The 26,240-nt window shown below is 34.9% G+C and overlaps 1 protein-coding gene across 3 annotated transcripts in view; it reads left to right on the forward strand.

The window, feature by feature from the left end:
• RANBP17 (RAN binding protein 17) overlaps window positions 1-26,240 on the forward strand; it is a 332,283-nt gene that overhangs the window by 55,044 nt on the left and 250,999 nt on the right. For all 3 annotated transcript variants that reach the window (XM_053907091.1, XM_019450292.2, XM_053907092.1), the window contains 2 exons: window positions 8,842-8,947; window positions 19,761-19,896. In XM_053907091.1, coding sequence (XP_053763066.1) covers window positions 8,842-8,947; window positions 19,761-19,896 — 242 coding nt within the window. The remainder of the gene's footprint in view (window positions 1-8,841; window positions 8,948-19,760; window positions 19,897-26,240) is intronic.

A 26,240-nucleotide genomic window follows, 5' to 3' on the forward strand; every position in this document is an offset into this window, starting at 1 on the left:
TTTCCCCGTTATCTGTCTCTCACTAGGTTCAATCCTTTGGGCATGGATTCTCTCCCTTTTCACACACACCTATTTAGTTATATCCCTATAGCAGAACATGCCACATAGGAAAGTACATGAATGTGTTTTACTTGGAATATTTTTTTTTTACTTTACAGTGTTTTTGTGTTTGTTTTACAAATGGCATTAAGAAAGTATATATGGCTAATGGTAACTAGCTTTAATTGCAATAAGCCTCTTTGGCAGAGAGGAAAAGCTCTTAAAAATTGTGTGACTTAATTTTCTTGAGCAGCTTCTAAAGTAAAACTCAGAAGAACATATAAATGTAGCATTGGTATGTTTTGGTTTTTGTAGGTTTGGTATAGAAGAACTAAAAAGGGGATGGCTATTTTTATAATCATAATAATAGTAATAACAGCCAGTATGTACTGAGCATTTATAGTGAATATTATTATGACCACTTTTTATGAAAAATATTATTTAGTGTTTGTCACAAGCCTGAGAGCCAGGTGTAAGTATCACCCTCATATTTATAGATGAGGGGATTAAATCCAAGTGAAATTAAGTAACTACCTTATTGATAGTAGAGGCAGGATTTTAACTCAGCCTGTGCTCTTGGTAGCCTAAAATGTACTGCCTTCATTTTTTAATGTTGATATTTCAACAGAGAGATATAAAAATTACATGCATGAGGAATTCTTTGACTATTTTCAAATAGGCTTGTTTTTATCAAGAGCTAATAAGCAGATGTTTCTGAGTTTACATTAGTGATAAGCCCCCAAAATAAGTTTGCTTATTTTAAGTTTAACTATTCAACACATACTTATTTCATGTGTCACATATACTTGGTTTTATTGCGGGCAGTTTGGGAATCAAAGGAAGTATGAAAGACCCTAGACATGATCCCAAAAGCAGATGCAGTCTCATCTGTGATTAAAATTTGGAGACAGAAAAAACTCAGGATTAGGAATTAAAATGTGTTAAATAAAAACTCGAGAGATTCTTGGCTCGTAAGATATTATTGTATCATTGTGGTCCAGCTAATTGTCAACGGTTTGAGTATTCCCTTTCATCGATCTTGAGAGGAAGTAGTATCTCCTAATGGTATGAGAATGAACTCTTGGAACTCCATTGTCTGTATGGGAATCATAGCTCCGCAGTACTTAATAGGAATATTTGTGACATTAAATGGATATAAATATAGGTAATAGATAATGTTTAAAATATCGCCTAGTGCATGGAAAATACCATGTAAATGTTTGCTATTATTTTTAGTAATAGTCAAGCTTGCTTTAAGAAAAACCAGTATCTAGGGACGCCTGGGTGGCTCAGTCGGTTGAGCCTCCGACTTCGGCTCAGGTCATGATCTTGTGGTTTGTGGGTTTGAGCCCCACATTGGGCTCTGCGCTGACAGCTTAGAGCCTGGAGCCTGCTTCAGATTGTGTCTCCCTCTCTCTGCCCCACCCCCACTCATACTCTCTTTCTCTCTCTCTCAGAAAATGAATAAACATTTAAAAAAAGAAAAAAAAAAGAAAAAAAAAAAAGAAAAACAAGTATCTATGGGGTGCCTGGGTGGCTCAGTCGGTTGAGTGTCTGACTCTTGATTTCGGCTCAGATCATGATCCCAGAGTCATAAGATTGAGTCCTGTGTCAGACTCTGCACTGAGCCCCACTCTGCCTCTCTCCTGTTCGTGCTCTGTCTCTCAAATAAAAACCAAATAAATAAAAATGAATAAATAAATGAAAAACCAGTCTCTGAATATCTAAATTGATAAAACATATAAAGAAGGTTATTATTTATACTTAAATAATATTTTTCATTTTGAAAAAATTTGCAATAGGATATTTTTTAAATAATGACTCCCATTGGGTAGGTAAATTATTGCACTGTACTCACCAAAAATTATGCTTGCAGTGTTTCAGATTCACATCCATTACTCAAAATGCGTATGTCCCATGCACAGTTGCAGCATAATCTATTAATAATGACCTCTGTAAGATTCTGAGAAATATAGTCAAATCTCCTTATTTGGAATTTGTGATCTATAACATTGCTGTTAACACTGAATTAGCAAATATTAAACTATTGTTTCTAGGGTAGATACAGGGTTAGGTTCCTGCAGCCCCTGGTCACAACATTTTCGTCGGCTGATGAACATATAACCTTGTTTTATATGTGTTCCTGTTTTAAAACACCTTGTTTAATGTATATTGTTGATTCATTAACATTGTACTCATAGCCATAGCGCTCATGCCTGAATGAAGCTTATCTAACACATATATTTTCTCTATGAGGCACATTAACAGACTTTTTTCACATAGGACCACCATGTGGCACTTCACTACTCTTGGGCAGTATTTTAAATAGTAAAATCACCAACAGAAAGCACAAATTTGAGTATAAAAAAATTGGGCACCAAAAAGACCATGAAAGAATACTTACTTGTTTATAGTATGAAAGATGAAACAAGAAAGCAGAGTATTGCTTTGTTTTACCTAAGCTTGGAATGTACACATTGGGCAGCTTAGATTTTGTTGTTGTCCACTTACACATGAATGGTCACAAGTATTTTTGGAGTTACAAATAAACTTTACCAAGTTGACAAATTTTTAGATAAGAGAATCTGCAAATGAAGAAGATAGACTTTATTACATCTTGGATTGAGTATGCTTTGAGAAGAAATTGCTTTTGTCTTGTTTAAGCAATAAAAATATAATTACCATTAACATTCATTTTTAGTAAGGACTCTACATTTTAATGTTTACTAAATTGATAATAAAATGTTAACTTGTTCTTGCCTGTTTCATGATATCTTTTCTATGTAATGATTTCTTTTTCTTTTTTTTTTTTTTTTATGTAATGATTTCTTAATTCAGTAACCCATGTCTGTTGGTAACTTACAACGTGTCAGCACTGCTTTAGGCTCTGGAAGTGCAATAGACAAAAAAATAAATAAATAAAAATTAAAAAAAAATCACAGTTATCATGCAGTTGATATTCTGTTGGAATAGACAGGTAACAAAGCAAGACGAATACCTAAGATATATTAGAAAGTGATAAGTACTAAAAATAAAACCAATGAAGCAGAGAAGAAGGGTATGAAATGTTGGCAGATTATGTTCTGGTTATCACTTACCAAAACTTAGTAGTTTATCAAATAATGGTCATTTTGTTATTATCTCTCAGTGTTCTCTGGTATTCATAAGTCTTAGCTGGATGATTCTCATTTGGGATCTTTCAGGCATTGTAATCAGATGACAGCTGGCATTGTAGTCACCTGAATGATTCTTTACTCACAAGTCTGGTATCTGGGCTGGAATGTTTGGTGAATAGTCTCTCACTGGCATTTTTCTCTCTGCATTGCTAGCTTGGGCCTCTTAATATGATGTTCTCAGGGTATGTGGTCTTTTTACATGGTGATTGGCTTCCCCAGTGTGAACATTCCCTAAGAGACTGGAAGAAGCTGTTGGTTCTTGTAAAGACTAATCCCAGCACTGGAATAATGTCACTTCCACCATTTTCTTTTGGTCAAAGCAGTCACAATCCAGCATACACTTATAAAGAATTGGAAGAATAAACTCCACTTTTTGATGGCTTGTGCATACATGGAGAGAAGGAATTGATGATGGTTGTCTGGAAGGTGTGCTACTTACAGTAGGTATTAAAAGTTGATAGCGTGGCTACGGAAGGCCTTACTGAGAAGGTGACTTCAAAGTGAGGCTGGTCAACGTGGTTGTATCTTTCTCTAGTTATATTAAGCTGTGTAAGTATAGGCAAAGACTAGGTAGGGAATTGGATTTAAACAGTCATGGGTTTGTAAGATGAGTGTGTCAGAGCAAGAGAGGAATTGAAGTGGTATAAGGCATAGATTATTAACGATTGAGCATAGAACTGAAGCTAAGTAAGCAGGGTAGAGAAGACATGAAGTTTGTAAGAGACTGAATAAATGGCAGATCCCAAAAAACTAGTACAACTAATAAGAGATTAGCAAAGTTGCAGGATATAAGATCAGTAAACAAAAGTCAATAACATGTCTATATATTACCAATTAATCAAAAATGAAGATAAGTTCAGGTAAAATAGCATCAAAAAAGAACAAATTACATAGGCATAAGTTTAAAAAAAGGGTTAGACTTACATACCAACCACTATAAAGCATTGTTGAAAGAAATTAAAGATCTGACTATGTGGAAAGACACCTGTGGTCATGGATCACAAGACTTGATATTGGTAAGATGGCAGTACTCCCCAAATTGACCTATAGATTCAGCACAATCTTTGTTAAAATCCCAGCTGGCCTCAGTGCAAGAATTGACATGCTGATCCTTAAATTCATAAGGGAATCCAGAAGACCCAGAATATTCAAAATTAGCTTGAAAAAGAGTGAAGTATAAGGACTTACACATCTTGATTTCAAAATTTATTAAAAAGGAAATGTAGTCAATACAGTGTGGAATTGGCATAAAGATAGACACTAGAATAATGAAATATAATTGAGAGTCCAGGTATAAATCCTTCAATGTATAATGAATTGCTCTTTGACAAGAGTGGCAAATTCAATTCAATGACAAAAGAATAGTTTATTTGACAAATGGTGCTGGGACAATTGGATACTACATGCAAAGAATAAGACTAATATCTCCCACCATATACAAGAATTAAGTAAAAATAAATCATAGGCCTAAATGTAAGAGTTAAAGCTATGAAACTCAGAAGAAAACATAGGAGTAAATCTTCATGACTTTGGGTTGGGCAGTGGTTTCTTAAATGTGACACCAAAAGCTGAAGTAACAAAAGAAAAATTCAAAATTTTGACATCAGAATTAAAAATCTCAGAATGTTTCAAAGGATACCATCAAGAAAGTGAAAACACAACCCAGAGAATGGGAGGAAATATTTGCAAATTTCATATCTGATGAGGGACTTGTATCTATAATATATAAAGAACCCTTACAGCTCAATAATAAAAAAAGATAAACAGCTCAATTTAAAAATGAGCAAAGGATTTAAACAGACCTTTCTCCAAAGAAGACATGCAAGTGGCTGGTAAGCAGATGTGAGGATGGTCAACATCATTAGTCATCAGGAAAGGATATATTAAAATTACAAGATACCATTTCACACTCACTAGGATGGGTATAATCAAAAAGATAATAACAAGTGTTGATAGGATTTGGACCTTCATATATTGCTGGTGGTAATGCGGGTTTAGAAAGCAGTTTGGCCATTCCTTAAAATGTTAAAAATATATGTATCATGTGACTCAGTAATTCCATTTCTAGGTATACCCAAGAGAAATTATCCACATAAAGGATGTGCACAAATATTCAAAGCAGCATTATTTTTTTAAGTATTTAAACTTTAGTTAGATGATATACAGTGTAATTTTAGTTTCAGGTATACAATATAGTGTTTCCACATTTACATACAACATCCGGTGCTCATCACAACAAGTGTATTCCTTAATCCCATCACCTATTTCACCCACCGCCCACCCACCTCTGCTCTAGTAAATACCAGTTCTCTATAGTTGAGTCTGTTTCTTGGTTTGCCTGTCTTTTTTCCCCCCTTTTGTTCATTTGTTTCTTAAATCCCACATGAGTGAAATCGTGGTATTTGACTGACTTATATTTTACTTAGCATAATACTCTGTAGCTCCATTCATGTCCCTGCAGATGCCAACATTTCATTTTTTATGGCTGAGTAATATTCCATTTTGTGTGTGTGTGTGTGTGTGTGTGTGTGTGTGTGTGTGTATGATATATATACAGATCTATCTATATATATAGATATCTCTATATCTATCTATCTATCTATCTATATATATCATGGACAAGACACTGGGCTGTTTCTATAAATAGCATTATTTTTAAAGTCAAAAGGTAGAAACAGTCCAAATGCCCATCAGCTGATGTATAGATGAATAAAATGTGCTATGTCCAACAATGGAATTTTTTAAAAATATGGTTGATACACAGTGTTATATTAGTTCCAGGTATACAACATAGTGATTCACCTTTTCTATACATTATGGTATCCTTACCACAAGTGTAGTTACCATCTGTCACCATACAATACTATGGTAGTATCATTGACTGTAATCCCTATGTTGTGCCTTTTGTTTCCATGACTTATTCATTTCATAACTGGAAGCTTCTATTTCCCCCTCCCATTCACCCATCTTGCTTGTCCTTCAACACCCCCCACCCCACCCCACCGGCAACCATAAGTTCAAACAATGGAATGTTGTTTGGCTATAAAAAATGAAGTACCAATACAAACTACAACATGGATGATCTTTGAACACATTATGCTAAGTGAAAAAGACAGTTACAAAAGCTACATGTTATCTGATTTGTTGACATGAAATGTCCAGAATGGGAAAAATCTGAGGAGACATAAAGTAGATTAGTAGTTGCTTAGGGATGGGGGTGAATTGAGGGGTATGGAGTGGAATTTCTTTGGTGAGAGATGAAATGTTCTAAAATTAGGTTGTGGTGGTGGTTGTACAACCCTGTGAATTTACTTAAAAACAATGACTTTTATAAGTGGATGAATTGTATGGTATGTGAATTATATATTTCAGTAAAGTTGTTAAAGAAAGTGATAGGTTCATCTGTTGGAGATACCCAGTAGAATGAAGGATTGTTAGTGTTGGAAGATTCATCTTTGTATATGTTGAAGCCACTACTGATTATAATAGAAGTCTTGTTGGAAAGAGTGACAGCAAGCCAGGAATGAACACCTTCAAAAAGTAAGGGAAAATAATCTGAGGGAGAGTAGATCATTGCAGCCAGAAAGGATATTTGGTAATATAGTTTGATGACATAAGATGTCAGCTGAGTGCTTTTGATGGAGGGAGAATATTTTGGAAATAGACATCAGGAACATCAAGAACACCTCCATGTTGTAGGCCTGAGATACAAGAAGTGTGGAAGAGAGATCACTTGAGAGGACCCACAGAAGTAGGGTCATCAGGGGATAGCATGTGTTACTAATAGACTTTTATGTTAATCATAAAACAATTTTGAGTACATAGGCAACTTTCTTAGTACCTTCAGCTTCCTAGATGGGCTTTTTGTTCTGTTACTTTTAAAAAATTAATTATGTGTATCTTGAGGCTTGAGTCTGTTTTATGAATTATTTGATCAAATTAGTGTTTTTGTCTCCTATTGAATCTGTTTCACATTGTTTATGTCCCAGCCTGCATAATTGCGTCTATTCTGATTTATTCATTGTCGTTTTATAATACAATAGGGGATGTGGATATTTGCCAGGCTATATTTCTAACTTACAGGAAGTTTGTCACCTCAATAGGCTGATGTCTCTCTTGAAGTTAGAGGGAATTAATCAGTTATAGAGTAATGATGGCTAGTATTCACAGAAATATAGAAAGAATGTGCTCTTTTTCTACATGAATTTATCCTTCCTAAGTCTTCCAACAGGCAAAGACATCCATAAGACTATTCAAGTTAATACCCTTGAACTTTAGTTCACTTGAGAAGGTTTCTCAATACAGGAACATAATTGATTTGTTTCTCAATACAGGAACATATTTGATTTTGGTATTATGCAATAACCTGGTCAACTTTGAAGAATCAGTCCCTAAGAATAGCACAAAATTTCTTTTTAGCAAGATAACTGGTATGTTGTTAATTGTTCATAAAGGTCTTGAGAATTTTGGAGAATCTGATACATGGATCAGTGCTTCTAAGTTGTAAAATGATATATGCCTTAAATAAAAATCATTCAATAAGTACCTCCATTTCTGAATTACTCAATTTTGTGAAAACTGTAGATGCCATGCATGCCACTGTTATAGTTAGTTAAGCCCTTGCTAGTATTGCCCGTGAAGTTAATTTTGTTGTCAGACTATGTGATCTGAATGGTGACAATCTTGGATTTTAAAAAATTATGCATAAAATACAACAGTCTTGTATTTTAAAAAGTTATGCACAAAATACAAAGGCGATAAATTTATTACCATCTATTAGGTTCAAACAGGGACAGTACTAAAAATGATCAGGCTGGTATTATCAACATTGACCATGTTTGGTCAGTGACCAGAAAAGATGTTGGTCTGTGGATTATATTAGTACTTACTTACAGCCCTGGTTCTACACATTACTTTAGGTGTTTTGTTAGTTCAATTTAATTTTAATTGTAAGTCTTCATGGTAGACATTATTTTCTCCATTTTTCAAATGAAAACCCTAATGTGTAAAGGGGTAAGTAACTTACGCAAGATCACATAACAAATTGTTTGAGCTGGGATTTTTTTTTTTTTTTAATATATGAAATTTACTGTCAAATTGGTTTCCATACAACACCCAGTGCTCATCCCAAAAGGTTCCCTCCTCAATACCCATCACCCACCCTGCCCTCCCTCCCACCCCCCATCAACCCTCAGTTTGTTCTCAGTTTTTAACAGTCTCTTATGCTTTGGCTCTCTCCCACTCTAACCTCTTTTTTTTTTTTTTTTCCCTTCCCCTCCCCCGTGGGTTTCTGTTAAGTTTCTCAGGATCCACATAAGAGTGAAACCATATGGTATCTGTCTTTCTCTGTATGGCTTATTTCACTTAGCATCACACTCTCCAGTTCCATCCATGTTTGAGCTGGGATTTTGAACATAACTTTAACTCTGTAAAATCTGTAATTTTTACTGTTATGCTGCCTTGATAAACTTAAAACTTACTCCACTCTCTGTCAAGGACTGAGTTCACAGTAGTTTAACATTTGTTTGGAAGAATAGATCACTTTGCCAATTTCAGAATTTTCTGCAATATAAACATTGTTTCTATCAATACCTCCTAAACATTTCTCTTTCCTGTTATGTTTTAGGACGTCTTGCATGGCTGGTATACTTAGTTGGGACAGTTGTTGGGGGAAGGTTAACCTATACCAGTACAGATGAACATGATGCTATGGATGGAGAATTATCCTGTCGGTAAGTGATGGCCATAAAACTTACAGAAATTTACTAAGTAGTTAAGAAATTTAGTTATTATTGAACTGGAATTATAAGATAAAACATTTTGTACTTGGCCATTTGAGGAAGGTATTATTTTCTTTTTTACTGGTGTGAAAACTAATAGAGGTTAGAGGTTAAGTGATTTGTAGAAGTCAAATCTCTAATAAGTGTTATAGTCACATATACTTTAAACTTGCGTCTAAATAGTGTTTAGACTTGCGTCTAAATGAAGGTTTAAGTTGCTTTTTATTTCTTAGGATCTGACAAAGCTTGCTAAATTGGTGTGTATTGGGTGGTGGCAAAATTGGGGTGATATACGTGTGGTCAAAAAGCAGTGGATAGTCAGTTACCCAATACAAGCTTTGTTTGTGATTGTTGACTAGATTTTCCACCTCATGACTATAGCCTTAATAAGAAGCAATGAATTACTTGCCTTAACACTGAGGAAAATTCCTACATGTGAATAATACACGTGAGTTGGTTTTCTATATATTTTAATTTACTTTTTAATAAAATCTTTCTTTATAACAAAGTCGTATGTGTTTTTATTGGACACTTAAATATTTCAAATAAAAAGAAAAGTCATAGATTAATTTGAAGGTAACTATTACTGTCATTTTGCTAAAGACCTTTGAATTTTTTAAATTAATGCTTGAGGGTATATGTACATTTCATGTGTCTTTTCCAACATTTTTTAAACAAAAATTATACTAGAATACTGTTTTGTAAACTAAAATGGGGACAAAAATACCTAATTCATTTTGGGCTATTATAAGGATTAAATGAGTTAATATTTTTAAGATGCTGAGAACAATGTCTGGCAAATGGTAAGTGCTATATTACCAAACGCCATCTGCTCCACCCCCGCCCCACAAACACTTCTCTTTTTAAAAAATCAAGCATAATATTGTGATTTTACCTAGACATTAAATATTCTAAGCTGTTCCTTAATTTAAACATACCCTGGTCTTGGGAATTTTAGGTTGTTTCCCAATTTTTCTTCAATGTAAACTACTTTGAGGTGAATATTCTTTTAGATCAAAATAATTTCATTAGAGTTAATTCCTAAAGGCTGTAGAGTTGGTGGAATGGTCTATAGCATGTTAAAGAGTTTCAATACTAGTTTATTCTCTGAACTCAAAGGCTTTGAGAGTTAACCATATTTTCTGCAGTTGAACCCTAGATAATAGGATTATCTTTCCCAGATAACAGCAAATATCTTGTGTTAATTTTGTATTGCTTTGGTTACAAGTGATGTCAAACATTCTTTTCCATTCCTACTTTTCCCAATTGTATTTTCTCTGTGATTTTTAAATATGTATAGATTGTACCATTTAGCTAGTTTTCTTTTGTGATTATCTTTCCTAATTTGTTTATAAGAACTCAGTATATATCAAAGATCTTAATATTTTGCTATTTATTTTGAAAATGTTTTCTCCATGTTTTTAATTTGTTTTAGAAATTTCTTTCTTACTGGATTTAAATATTTATGTGTTCAGATCTATGAAATTTTCCCTTCATATTTTCTTTTTTTTTTTTTTCAATTTTTTTAACATTTATTTATTTATTTATTTATTTATTTATTTATTTATTTTTATTTTTGGGACAGAGAGAGACAGAGCATGAACGGGGGAGGGGCAGAGAGAGAGGGAGACACAGAATCGGAAACAGGCTCCAGGCTCCGAGCCATCAGCCCAGAGCCTGACGCGGGGCTCGAACTCACGGACCGCGAGATCGTGACCTGGCTGAAGTCGGACGCTTAACCGACTGCGCCACCCAGGCGCCCCAACATTTATTTATTTTTGACACAGAGAGAGACAGAGCATGAACGGGGGAGGGTCAGAGAGAGGGAGACACAGAATTGAAACAGGCTCCAGGCTCTGAGCTGTCAGCACAGAGCCCGATGCGGGGCTCGAACTCACAGACCGCAAGATCATGACCTGAGCCGAAGTCGGCCGCTTAACCGACTGAGCCACCCAGGCGCCCCACCCTTCATATTTTCTCCATTGTTCATGCTTAGAAAATTGTTCCACACCTGGATAATAAAAATACTCACCTATGTTTTTTCCTAGTTTTTTTATGGTTTCAGTTTTTTATATTTAATTCTTAATATATTTGACATTTGTCTTATATACTTTCTCCAGAGTTTACATAGTGTTAACCAATTAATGTGAACCTCATCCTTCACACATTTGAAATGCTGCTTATATCTTTACATGAAAATTTTAGGTCTTTTTCTAGGCTTTTCATTCTTTTCCACTGATCTTGGAAGTCTGTTTTCCTCAGTGTAGAATAGAAATATAAGGCAAGTAATTCATTGCTTCTTACTAAGGCTACGGTCATGAGGTGAAAAATCTTGTCAACAATCATAAACAAAGCTTCTATTGGACAATTGACTATCCATTGCTTTTTGCCCAGATGTATGTCACCCCAGTTTTGCCACCACCCAGTGGCAAAGTTCTTAAAATTACTATACCTGGTTGTGGCACTCTCCTTCCTTACTAATCTTAAATATATTCCTAAGTGTTTAATAAATTTGTTGCCATTTTGAATAGAAAATTTCTCTTCATTCCATATTCTTTTCTACCTTTAAACTACCCCTTTGCAGTGAAACTGGAGTCTGAATGGAACACAAATATTTTCAGCTTTTCTAAGATTCATTATTTCCAATATAGAATAACTTTAAAATATGAATTGGGGCATTCTTAAAATGCTTTGGTTAATTTTAAACAAAGTGAATAATTTGCCTCCGTGCTGTCTTTTAATATAACATTACATGTTTAATAAAGTGGAAAGTAAGTATACTTTTTGCTATAGTTTGATTTTTTAAAAGTTTTCATCATCAAGCAGAGAAGTACCCACTGGCATTATTTTCCTGAGAAATATATAACAGGAAATGAACAAAAGCAGGTATATTTGCCAAGGAAATAAACAAAAGCAGGTGTATATTTGCCAAGTAGAAAATTTTAATTTTTTCTTTAAGCAACAAATATATTTAACTTTAATATTTGATTTGCGTTTTAGCCGTTCCCTAGAAAACAAAGCATTAGGTGAAGATTATGGTCTAAGGTTTTATTGAAGAGTGGGGAGAAAGGTGCATTTTCAAGGAAGGAAAAATGAAGGAAAAGAAAAATTGAGAGAATAGGAGAAAACAAATACAGTCAATAATCCTCATCCACAGATTCCAGTTTTGCAAATTTGTGTACTTGCTAAAGTTTATTTGTAACCCCAAAACCAACACTTCTGGTGCTACTGCAGTCGTTTTTGGATATGTATGTGCGTGGAAATTTGAGTTGCCTGATACCCATTTTCCCAGCTTTGCCTTCTTATTTCATACTCTAATACTGTAAATAAGTGTCCTTTACATTGTCTGTTTAGTGCCATATTTCTCACGTTTTTGTGCTTTTTGTTGGTGGTTTTACTATTTACAATGGTCCCCATTGTAGTGCTGAAGTGCTGTCTGATGTTCCTAAGCACAACAAAAAAGCTGTAAAGTACCTTACAGAAAAGATACGTATATTAAGTAAGCCTCATTCAGGTCCAAGTTGTGCTATTAGCTGTGAGTTCAATGTTAATGATCAACAATACATATTAATAAATAAGATGTCTTTAAAGAGAAACACACATAAAACAAGGTTATTTGTTAGATTGGTTAATGAAAACATTGTAACCAGTGTTCCTCAGGAACCTAACCCTGTATTTCCTCTGGGAGCACAGTGGTTCAGTATTGACTAATACAGTTTTCATAATGCCTTTTGAGAACATGACTACCATGAATAATGAGAATCAAGTGTATAAGATGGTACATTACAGACCTTGTTGCTTGCTGTTACAGGAGTTTTTCCCAGAGACCACATGGACCAATGTGTTTCAAAACAGTTCATGGTGGTGGCAGGATGGGGGTCTAAGGGCAAGGCATTTTTCTGTCTGCTTATTTCTGTGTCCCGTTTCTTACTAGTTAGTGTCTACTCCCGGGGTGCTCAACCTTTTCATACTTCATAGTTGTGTTCCCTGTCCTCTTTGAGGTATCGCTGGGGAAGCCAGAGCTTCTGTTGGTCCTGTTGGGGTGGGAGGTAGGGGCTGGAGCTGTCCTAGGCCTTACCTCTTCCCCGGGTAAAGATTTCAACTGCAGGAAGTGTGTGAATCTTACTGGAGCCAAAAGACAAGTGGTTGAGGCCAGGGATGGAGTGAGAGGTAGTGGTGAGGTTGGTGTATATGTAAACAGGGCTAAGCAGATTCAAGATCAAGGTGGGGCATAGAAAAAATATAAATATCTGTTTTGAAATGTTGAGATTTTAAATTAAATAAGAATGTGGTTATATGTAGAATTTTAAAATATCAATTTCATATGAAGAAGTTCCAAGTAACTGGAACTGTTGCCTTCTGTGTATTGTTACATGATACCTTTTTAACTCCTGGGGGAACAATACCAAATTAGAAGACCGTGAAGCTTCTGCCGGAAACCTATATGCTATTTTATCAGGAAAAGGTTAATATTCACAAAAGCTCCCAATATTGTGATAATTATAATTAAAACATGTTACTTTAACATATTTAAATATGCTACTTTAACTTGGCAAATAAATATATTTGTGCTCAGGCCATGCAATTCTAATTAAATAAAGATAATTTTATAGTCATTTCCGTTTCATTCCTCATTACCAGAACGTAACCCTCTTGAGTGATTACCCAGAGACTGTGTTTTATTCATCCTGTGTCTTCTCAGTTTGCTCGTGCTAATAGAGCGACTGCTGCTTTTAGGCTTATTCTTCTCAGTTACCCCCCCCCCCCCCCCCCCCATCTCTCCTCACTTCTCTGGCCTGTTCTTCTCCAAGTCATCCCTCATTACTCATGAAACCTCTGGCAGCTAGCTCGGAGTCTTGTTCTCTCTCTCAGACTCTGCTGTCGTATGGATGACTTCAACTTCTTTCCCATTAGATCGTGGTGCTCTACTCTGTTCATAAGCTTCCAGTGGCTTCCTGTCACACACATGACAGATTCCAGAGTCCTTGCCAGGGCTCAGAGCCTCTTGTACTACTTCTCTGACTTCATTTCCTCCTCTTTCTCATTCAGCCCAACCACAAGGGCCTCCTTGCTATTTGAGTATTACCAATATGTTCTCACTTTAGGGCCTCTGCACTTCTCTGCTAGGAATGCTTTCTTCCAGATGTTTATAGGGTGCTCCTTCACTTCAGTCAAGTAGGTCTATATGCAGCTGTCTCTTCCTCTGATTTCCCAGTCTATAATAACACCCTATCCTAGTTTAGTTTCTTCCTAGTCTTTATTACCCCTTATGTTTATTTGCTCATTCCACTAGTGTAAGGAAAGGAATAAGCTTTATCTGCTTTGTTCACCGTTGTATTTTTACCTCAACTGCCTGGCAAAACCTTAACCCTGAAGGAATTCAGAGTTTTCTCTAACCCGTTAAGTGATAACAAAAGAATTGCATACCTCTATACAGGTGCCATTTGTCAATCAGAATGCCAGTTTTCACCTCAGCTGAGCCCTCAGCATTGCTCAGTGATTCTGTGTTGTAGTCATTGTTATCTTCTAACTTCCAGATACCTGTTGAACTGTTTCACTTGCATGTTCTGTTTCACATTTGTCTTCAATTCAGTGGCTAACATTAAACTTCTCTCTTCTATCCACTCCCAGCCCTGACCTCTTCACGTGTCTCCTTGCCATCCGCTCGATTGCCTAAGTCTGAATCCTGGAAGTTATGCTTAACTTTTCCTTTTTTCTCTCTCACCAGCATCCATGTAGTCTTCATTTTCAGATACTGTCAGCTCTACCTTTTAGTCCAGTTGTTTCTAGCCCCTGCTGTTGTAGTTCCTATCATCTTTCATCTGGATTCATGCTGCAGTTTTTTTTTTTTTTTTTTTTTTTAAATTTTTTTTTCAACGTTTATTTATTTTTGGGACAGAGAGAGACAGAGCATGAACGGGGGAGGGACAGAGAGAGAGGGAGACACAGAATCGGAAACAGGCTCCAGGCTCTGAGCCATCAGCCCAGAGCCTGACGCGGGGCTCGAACTCACGGACCGTGAGATCGTGACCTGGCTGAAGTCGGACGCTTAACCGACTGCGCCACCCAGGCGCCCCCATGCTGCAGTTTTAAGTGGACACCTTGCTTCCTCTCTGGCTTCCTGAATCTGAAGTACAGATCTGATTAGGTCGGTGCTTTGCTCAAACTCTGAGCAAAGTACTTGCCATTGCTACTGGGGTTAAAATCAACATGGCTCATCAGGTTCATAATCTGGCTCCTGCCTGTCTCATTAGCTTCATCTGACTGCTTTGTAGCCATATCGAACTTTCCTTAGCTCTGAACTGAGCCATGCCTTTTCTGCCCTCTCTGGATAGTTACACATGTTTTCTCCTTTCTCTCCACACATTCTTTCTTTGCCGTTTTCCATCCTAGAATGTTAAGAATCTTCCCCAATTTTTTTATACTGTTTATGATAGTACTTGTCATTCTTTAATTCCTTATTTTATGTCTTTCCCTGAATAGACGATAGGTTTCTGGAGGACTGAGAATATATATGTCTTGTTTACTTATATTCTGAACTCCTGATACACACCTGCCGCATAGTAGGCCCTCAGATATTTGTTGACTAAATGAATACTTATTTATTTGGATATCTAGGGGAATATAAACAACTGATTATCCAAAATTCATCTCTTTGAATTTGAAATGCTGTGCTTTATACTTGGATTGAAATTATTTAATGATATACTTGTCTTTTTATTCCCCCCATGCTCTTTACCAGAAATAATTTGACATAAAGGAAACAGTATGTGTAGGACAATAAAGTGAAACTGGAAGTGAATATTATATATATAATGCAAGTTTTATTCTTAAGCACTTTTAGAGGTAGCCACAGATCTTCGAAGGGCACTGTGGCAGAGGTTACTAGCTGTCCAGCATTTCTTCTTCCCTTCTTCTGCAGTAATAGAATACCTGATTCTTACAGTGGGTATGTGGCCACCTGAATAAAGACCAGATTTACTAGACTCTCTTGCAGCTAGGTATGGTTAAGTGATTGCGTTCTAGGCAGTCAGATGTAAGTGAATGTGGTGTGTGCCAGATGTGTGGACCTGTGGGGTGGAGCTAAAGGAGCCATCTTAGGCCACAAAGTGATTGTGTGAATGGAGGCAAATGTAACAACAAGATGTGAGGAACCTGAATCCCTGATGCACTGTGGAGGGCTAACTAGTCCTGGAGGACTGCCTTGGATATTTGCTTGAGTGAGAAATAAATATCCATATTGTGTAAGCCGTGGTTATTTTGGACCTTAGGCTTTTGCAACTGAACTTCTGGTACAACTACCAAAACTTCTTTGACAAATGGATCCAGTACCCTGCTGGGAACTCTTTCCTGCTTTCCTGCTGGGATGCCATTGCCTTTTAGGCAAATGCAAATCACCAGCTTAATATGAGTTGTAAAGACATCCCAACAAACTGTCTTTTGGTTTCACATCTTCCTAGGATTTTGGAATGTATGCTATAAAAAGGAAATAAAAGTAAACAAGAGAAAGTACATAGAACCAACAGAGAGCTAGAGTAGGAAAAGGGAGGTCCCACTCAATAAAGAATTCAAAAACAAGATATGCCTAAGTCACTTGAAAACTCACCTGGATCTAGACACAGTTTGCTGAATATATCTATTTATTTAAAAATTACTCCAACAATCTGCTAATTAAAAAATACCCAGACTAAAAGCTTTGTCACTTCTCTAAAAATTACAGAACAAATACATCTTCTTAGGAAAAAAAAAACAAACAACCGGTTATAGTAACCTAATTCTTAAATGTAATCTTCAGTAACTTTGCCTTCATAAATTTTAATGGTATTAAAAATATTTGGTAGGTGAAAGTTACTTTTAAATAATATAAATATAGGAAATAATAACCATAAAATGGTTTTCATCATATTATTTCATAACACTTTGGCAAGAAGTACCAACTTTTTAATTTGTTTAAGTTTATATATTTAATTTGGAGGGGGAGGGGCTGAGAGAGAGTGGGAGAGAGAGAATCCCAAGCAGGCTCAGTGCTGGCAGCGTGGAGCCTGACATGGGCCTTGAACCTATGAACCGTGAGATCAAAGTCAGATGCTTAAATGACTGAGCCACCTAGGTGCCCCAGTACTAACTTTTTAAAAGAACTTCATATGCTATAACTTAGACACTTTGTAGAATTCTTTGGAAGTAGTTATATTTCCCTGAAATAGGAATTTATATTCAAAATGAGATGGTTAGATTTTGACATAGTCTTAATATTATACATCTATTAAAAATAATGTTTTGGAAAAGTTAAATAATATGAAAAAAATAATTGATCAAGATATATTTAGTTAGGTGCTAGAACAGAATAAAAGGTCCAGTAAAGTAATCTGAATGCATACATGAACCTAGTCTATATGATAAGGGATATAATTGAAATGGTGAGCAAAAGATAGACTATACAAGACAGAAATGGTGTTGAAACACCTGGGTAGCCATCTGGGAAAAAATAATGTTGATCCATATCTCACAAGATGTGTTCAAGATAAGTTCAAATGTATCAGAGAGGTAAATGTAAAAAAAGAAAAAAAAAAGAAACATAAAAATACCTCATATTCAGGAAGAAGACCTTTTTATTATGTAAAATCATAAAAGAAAAAGCTGATAAAAAATTTTGCATAATAAAAACCTAACAAAAGCTTCTGTATGGCATTAATCACATTGCATAGGCAAAGGACTCAGTTTTCTAATATGTGTGTGTGTGTGTGTGTGTGTGTGTGTGTGTAAAGAATTTCTAGAAATCAGCAAAGAGAGCCCAATAGAAAGAATTGGCAAAGGATATGAACAAACAGGTCACAGGAAAGGACATATATACGGCTTAAAAACGGAAACATTTTAACCTCATGTACATGACAGAAATACAAAATAAAACTGTACTGAGATGCATTTTTCAGATATTAATAAATTTTAAATTTTCATATCATCCGAATTATCTTATATGAGTGTATACAGATACTCTCCTAGACTGATGATAGATAAATTGTTTCAGTTTCTGTGGAGAGCAATATGCTAATAATCATCAACGTTATAAAAGTTTATATTCTTTAAACTAGTTGTTTCACTGTTAGAAGCATATATTGTAGCTGTACATGTGTGAAATGATTGTATAAGATGGCTAATTGCAGCAATTTTGCAACAGCAAAAAATTCTTAACTTCAGTGCCCATGTGTAGGGGAATGTTTGAAAATATTATGGTATATTTCTACAATGAAATGTTAAACAGCTGCAAGAGAGAATGAGGAAACTCTTGATGTCTGACATGGAAAGATCTTAAGATCAGTTGTTAAATGGAACAAGCTAGGTTTGGAACCATAAGTATAGTGTATGTTCCATATGTTTAAAAGAGTTGAGAGGAGAATATTTAGTCATATTTGCCTGTATATACAGTTAAAAAAATCTCCGAAAGGACACATAAACTATTAACAGTGTTCCTGTGCGCATGTATGGAAAGAAGTGTGTGGGTTGGCTAGGCACCGCTGCCTTTGTGCAGTTAGAAAAAGGAGACAAAGGTGCTGTTCCTCAACAACTTGTACTCTTAGCTCTTAGAAAGATTATTAAACAGATTTTCTTAATACTAGGCGCTTAGCAGCCGTCCACTGGAAATTTTTTTTTAAGTTTTTTAATGTTTATTTTTTTTGAGAGAGAGACAGAGACAGAATGCGAGTGGGTTAGGGGCAGAGAGAGAGGGAGACACAGAATCCGAAGCAGACTCCAGGCTCCGAGCTGTCAGCACAGAGCCTGACGTGGGGCTTGAACTCACGGACTGCGAGATCATGACCTGAGCCGAAGTTGGACGCTCAACTGACTGAGCCACCCAGGTGCCCCTAGAAATTTTTAATGAAAATAGATAATAGAAGGATTTCTCTTTTGAAAATTCTAGACTAAGCTTTTCATTATATTGAGTTAAACTTTTTCTCTAGGAAATTTAACTTAACCTTTAGTTCATTTATGATTATCTGATAATAATAGTTGCATACTTGTATTAAAAATATTTGGTTTTAGGGCTCCTGGGTGACAGTTGAGCATCTGACTCTTGATCTCAGTTCAGGTCTTGATCTCAGGGTTGTGAGTTCAGGTCCCAAAGTGAGCTCTATGCTGGGCATGGAGCCAACTTAAAAAAAATACTTGATTTTATTATGATCATCTTGTAAGTTATTTCAGGTAAAATTTTTATTATTCATTGAAAAAGTGATATAACTTGATTGGTGTATCTCTTGATTGTTTTAATATTTGAGTCATGTGACTCCCAAATACATAATTATATAAAAACATAAGGTTTAATAAAAAGGTAAAATACAAAACTACACATTCAATATCATTTTTCCTTTACTAAAATTTTATATGGATATAGATATTAATTTGTATGTATGCATGCATATATATCTATAGGTGTTTATTTATATCTATATATACATATTATATATTTATGTGTGTATGTTATATGCATTCTATATAAAGTTTTAGTAAAATAATAAGTGTATGTCCTTATAGCTTTCTATGCATATATATGTAGGTATGTGTTTTAGGAAAAAGACTAGAAGCAATTAGACCAAATTGTAGTATATCTTAGAAGTAGAATTTCACATGGTTTTAAATTATCTTCTTTATAAGCTTTTGTATTTTTCCATTTTTTACAGTGATTATATATTACATTGCATTGACAATAAATGTTTTAATGTTGTTTCTCCAAGAATTTTTACTGAAGCCTTTTTTTCTCCTTCATGAAAAGAGTTTTTCAGCTTATATCTTTAATGGATACCGGATTACCTCAGTGTTCTAATGAGAAAATAGAGCTTGCAATTCTGTGGTTCTTGGATCAGTTTCGTAAAACATATGTTGGTGATCAACTTCAAAGAACCTCAAAGGTAGGTTTTTACTAGAGATTTTTTAAAAAAATGTTAATGAAAATGAATAAAGATGCTCACATACAATAGCTTTAAGCTGAATGATATATTTGGGTAATTTCTACGTAAGAAATTTAATTGATGAATTGAAATTGATTGATTAATTGGTATTGAAAACACTGTGAGATTAATTTGCTTGTTTTATGCCTAGATTTACCATTTTCTTCAAAGGTTGGGAGAGTTAGTGAATATTATTTTTATGTCTAGTCATTAAACAGTTAAGATTATTTAAAATACTTTAATGGATTTTGCCCTATTATATTTATTTCAAGATTTGAAACAAAAGATTTATTCTTTTTGTAGTTCTGGGATTTTTTGGACACTTACTTCTTTATGTGGTTTCCAGTATATTTTTTGCTCATTGCTCAGCATTTTTACGTAAGTGATGGGGACCAGGAGAGCTAGACATGTCTTTGAGAGGCCACAGTTAAATCACACTCATAGTATGATAATTGAAGTTTTAGCTTCAGCAAATTTAGATGAATTGATCCTAAGGCATAATGAGGGATTATTGAGGGCATTTATGTGAACCCTAACCAGATATTTAGTAGTACTTGTGACACTGAGTAAAATCTATGACGTTTTCTTCTTCTGTAATAGTAACTCTTTCCAAACCTTGTCTGCAAGAGAAGTCCTAAGGATAGTCTTACCTCCTTTGGATTTATAGTTTTTATTAGTAATGTTGAAGGATTTCGTATTTGAAATATTTAGAGTAAGCTTTTTATATAGAACTAAGCTTCTTATCCCCTGGGAAATTTGGCTTAACCTTCAGTACATTTATGGTTTTCTGTTCACAGTAGTTGTATAATGGGAACTTTTTGTTTGATTTTGTTAATATTACCCTTTAGTTTATTTCAGGTTTGTTTAACTTGCTTTTTAAGAAAGTGATGTAGCTTGATGCTTCCTTAGTCACATATATTGTGATATTTTCTTGCCAATTAGGATTAATTTCAGTAAAAATTTCTTAGAATCTAGCTGCTATTGAATGAGACCATTAGGGAGAAAAAGGAGTAACTAGAAATAAATGTTTTAGTTGGATAGTAAAACAAATTAGAATCAGACAAAAATTACATGGTATGAAATTTATACAGGGTGCCTCTTTTAAAATCCCAGATGTGTTACTTGAAGGTTGAGAGTATATCAAATTATGATAAATTGTCTTATTTTAAATGTACCCAGAGAGTTTGCCGTTTTGCTTTCACAAAAATGAATACAAATACTCTTCAAACATTGCTAACCCAGTATTTGTTTGGTCTGGATCTTAAATCAGAATAGTGTAATATGGAGTAGAAAAGCCTTCAAATTAATTGTGTTTAAAATACTTGGAAAGAAATATGTAAGATGAGATTAGTTGTTTAGAGCAATGGGATTTAGGAGTTTTTCCCCCCAATTTTTATTTGTTGTATTAAAATATATATGTATATTTTATATATATGTGAGAATTCTAGATATCAACAAACAGTCACAGGAAAAGACAGATATATATATATATATCCTTTAATACAAGGTAATATGAAAAAAGTGAATTATGGAAGGTCAACTTTTCTTTTTTGAAAGAGCTTACATGTTAGGAAAAAATAAGCACATCATCAGACTGGTCATTGTAATTTAACATTTTTGGTGTATGCATCTTTCCTTACCAAAAAGTGTTTAGTCCGACAGCAATCTTATTTTTAAGGCATTCCTACTGCATAACCCTAAAGGGAAACCAGAGCTTTCTGCTTTCTTTTTCTCTGGCTTGTCTGCCAATCTGCCTTAATAGGAAGTTTGAGGAGGTTTTGGAGAGTCTTTAATATGTGCCCTGGCACTCTTTTTAGGATCTCTTCGCACTCCTCTAGTCCTTAACAGTAATCCTGCAGAGTTGGTATTGTTTTGTTTGTTTTTTTCAAAGTTGGTGTTATTGTTCCCATTTCACAAATGAAACAGACCACCTAACACATTTGTAAGTTCTCTACATACTAGTTTTCTGGCAACCAACCAAGGAAGACCAGATGGAAAATTTTTTTTTTTTTTTTGGTGAGTATATTGTCACATTCCAAATTGTGGCAAAAAAGGGGAAAGTGTTAAGAGTTAGATTGCACTAAAGTAATATTTAGTGGGTACTTATTTTGTATTAGGAGCTGTCCTAGACCCTCTTAAGCATTAGCTCATTTAATTGGATCATATGGAATGTGACTTACAAAGTTCTTCCCAGTCTCTTTTCTATGTATGTCACCAGTTTCATGCCTCAGTCCTCCATACTTGTATTATATACTTTATGTGTACTAAACTTTTTTCAGCTTCGTCAACAGTCTGTGTTCTCTGTAAATTCTAGGCCTTTGGGCAAAATGTTTCCTCTGCCTAGAACACTATTTCTTTTGAATCAAACTTTCACTTTTCTGCCTTACTCTGCTGACTCCTACTTTATCTTTCACATCAGATACCCCATCCTTTAAGATGACCTTCTTAAATTCTGGGAGAATTCCTTTTATGTGTTCTATAGCAACCTGTAATTCCCCCCTTTTTTTAGCGTTATTACACTGCATTGTAATCATTTGTTAGCAAAACATATTTTGACTCTAATTTGGGTTAGGACTGTCTCCACCTTTTTTATTATCACTTCCAAGTGCATGGCATATTACTTATGTATTTTCTACTAGATAGTGGTTGAATGTATATATTTAGTAGAATTCCACGGGATTTGAGTCTAAATCTCCCACTTGATAAACTTTCATGTGATAAAAGGTATGTTCTTGAGTTGGAAAATGATGCTGACTTTAGTGAAATTGTTCAGCAAGTTTAAATAAGGTGTACTGTTATCCATCTTGAATTTTTTACATATGCATCAAGTAAGTGCAAAGAGTCCTAAGTGATGCACAGAATAGAAGTATGTGCTATATATGAGAAGGAAGAGCCACAAATGATAGCCGTAGGCATTTATTGAAGCAGTAGTCTGCCAAAGACTTCACATAGCATTTGACAGGCATCTAATTTCATCTCACAAAAGTTCCATGGGAATAGCTGTTTTTTATTAACACTTCCCCATCCCTTTTTACAGACTTGGAAACTGAGGTCTGGAATAGTTAATTAGTGATGTATTTAAGTGGTTGAATCTGGATTTGAACTAGGACACCTGATAACAGAGCCTATGCTGCTGATCACTTTGCTGTATTGCTTCCTGTTGGATCTTTCACTGGGATATTGAACAGGCCCTTCAATCTCAATAGGTCCTAAACAGGAACTATCTCCTGAAACCCTTTCCACCTACTTCCCTATTTTGAGGAAGAATGACTGTGAACTCAAAATGTCCCCTTTGTTCTTACTTCTTATATCTGATCTGTCACCTAATCATGTTGATTTTATTTTCTAAATATCTCTGTTTCATTCTTCTCAGTCCCCTTCATTTTTATCCTCATTGTTACTGCTTGTCATTTCTCACTGGATTTCAGATCTTATTGTCCTCTTTGTTTCCTTCTTGCATTTCCCCCACTCCAATCCATTTTCCATACTGCCACCAAAGTAATATTTTCTTCAGTAGAGAACCAGGGAAAATAATGTAATGGACACTCATACACCCATCTTTGTCAAATCTGAATACCTTGCCCTATTTGCTTCATATCTGTATATTTTTAAATTAAACATTAATGGCCTGTTGCTGCTCTGATTCTGTTCTTCTTGTGCCAAAGTAACCACTGTCCTAAATTTCATGTTATTTTCATGCATGATTGTGTTCTGGTCGCACATTTCTATGTACTTATAAACAAAACCTAGTACTGTTAACTCTATAGAAAATTAGTATGCAGGAACTTGCTGGTTTTGATCCACATTGTTTTTGAGATCTATCCATGGTGATACGTATAGTTCTAATTTAATTACTGAATGGTATTACAGTATATTATTGTGCCATTATGTATTCATTTTTCTGTTAATATACACTAGGTTGTTTCCAATTTTATTTTATTTTTTTAATTTTTTTTAGTCCAATTTTAAAGTTTATAAAAAATACTCCAGTAAACATTCAAATACCTATTTCCTCATGCATGTGTATGAGTATCTTGAAGGTAAATACTGGGAGTAGAATTGCTGGGCTATAGACGGTACATCACTTCAGCTTTACAAGATATTACCAAGTTCCTCTCTTAAATGTTAGAATAGCCTGTTTTCCCTCTCCCAGCAGATTATATGTTGCTGTATGTTGTCTTAATACTTGCTTTTGTCAGACTTTAAAATTTACAGAATTTCTCTGCTTAAAATTCTTACTGGTTTCTCATTATATAAATGAGTTCCTTCTTATGGTTAGACTTTGTGTACCCTTGCAACCTTTTCTTTTGGCAGTTTTTTCTGTTCTGTGACATGCTTTGTATGTGCTACACTTTTTGTCCTGTCACCTATTCCTACTTACTGTCTGATGAATATTAATAAGTAACTACTATATACTAAGACCAGGATACAATGGCAAATAGAATGGTCTATCTGTCCTCTAAGTTGTTAATTAAAGAGGAAGATGGGCAAATAAATAAAAAATTATAAAACCTTCCTCCCCACTTAAACATTGAAATAGTACAGGAAGAGGCAGACTATTAAATAAAGGATGCTGGACATTTGGTTATATCTATTTAAAGTTTTGAATTATTACTTCACAGTATATAAAAAATCAAATCTAAGTTGGTGACTCTTAGTCTGAAAGGCAGGGGACTATGATATAAGGACAGGAAGGATTTTTTTTTTGAATGTTTATTTTTGAGAGAGAGGGCGAGCAGGACAGAGGCCGAGAGAGGGGGAGACCGAATCCCTAAACAGGCTCTCCACTAACAGCTTAATTGACTGAGCCACCCAGGCACCCGAGGAAGGATTTCTTTTTAAGGCATGAAAAGCCCAAACTATAAACCCAAAGGTTGATAAATTCTGCCCATATTAAAAATAAAAATTTCTGCAGCTCAAAGTACACAGTAAACAAAGTAAAAAGACAAGCTAGAGACAGGGTAAGACCCAATACATGTAACTTAAAGAGAATCAATATCCAGTTATATAAACAATTTCTATGAATCAATAAGAGAAGAACAACCTAGTAAAAAAAAAAGTGTGCCAAAGATATGAGTAAACAATTTATAGAAAAAGAAATCACGGTTTATAATCAACATGAAAAAATGTTCATCCTTTCATGGACTAAGGGAAATGCAAATTAAAGCTATAGTGCAATAATCATATCATACCTATTAGCTGGAGATAGTTAAAAAGTTTGATGAAAGCATGTATTTGTGATGAAGTAAAATAGCTAATACTCCTATACACTGCTAGTGGAATCCAAACCAGTAAAACATTTTTGGAAAACAGCAATATCTAACAAAGTCGAAAATGTATAAAATTCTCGGACTGGGTGAAAACTCTAAAACATCGTTGAGAGAAATTAAATGAGGCCTAAATAAATAGATATATATCATGTTTATGAATTGGAAGACTCAATATTGTTAAAATTAGTGAGGTAAGTGAAGTAAGGTATGATAACAATGTGTCATCAAATAGAGAATTTAAATAAAGAGATGGAAATTATTAAAAATGGAAACAAATAGAAATTCTGTAGTTGGAAAGTACAGTAAATGAAAATGAGATGTTGAGGCACAGGGAGAAAAAAGAATGAAGAAAAGTGAACAGAGTCTCAGAGAACTGTAGGTCACCAGTAAATACACCAAAATATCATGGAGTACCTGGTAGAAGAATACCAGAAAAGGAAGTGAGACAGGATCAGAAAAAAACACTTAAAGCAATATTGGCTTAAAACTTAACCATATTTGGTGAAAAGCATTACACATCAAAGAAGTGCAATTAAAGACCCACACTAAGAACACATCATAGTAAAAATGCTGAAAGACAAAGAGAAAAATTTTAGCAGCAAGGGAAAAACTACTCATCACAGTTACCAGAAGGGAGGTGGGTGGGGGGATGAGTTAAACAGGTGATGTTGATTAGGGTACTTGTTGTGTTGAGCACCCAGTGACATATGGAAGTGTTGAATCAAAACAAAAAAGAAAAAAAGAAAAGAGAAAAACTCATTACACGTGAGGGGTACCAGTAAGATTAATAGCTGACTAGTCTTGAGAAACAGGAGAGGCCAGAAGATCCTTCAATGACATAGAGTGCTGAACTAGTAACCAAGAATTCCATATCCAGCAAAACTATCTTTAAAAATGAAAGGAGGGTCTCCTGGGTGGCTCAGTCGATTGAGCATCTGTCTTCAACTCAGGTCATGATCAGGTCTGTGGGAATTCCATATCCAGCAAAACTATCTTTAAAAATGAAAGGAGGGTCTCCTGGGTGGCTCAGTCGAT

This window comes from Panthera pardus, unplaced genomic scaffold, assembly GCF_024362965.1.
Source record: "Panthera pardus isolate Hobbes unplaced genomic scaffold, ASM2436296v1 HiC_scaffold_2, whole genome shotgun sequence".
In the NCBI taxonomy this organism is placed as follows: Eukaryota; Metazoa; Chordata; class Mammalia; order Carnivora; family Felidae; genus Panthera; species Panthera pardus.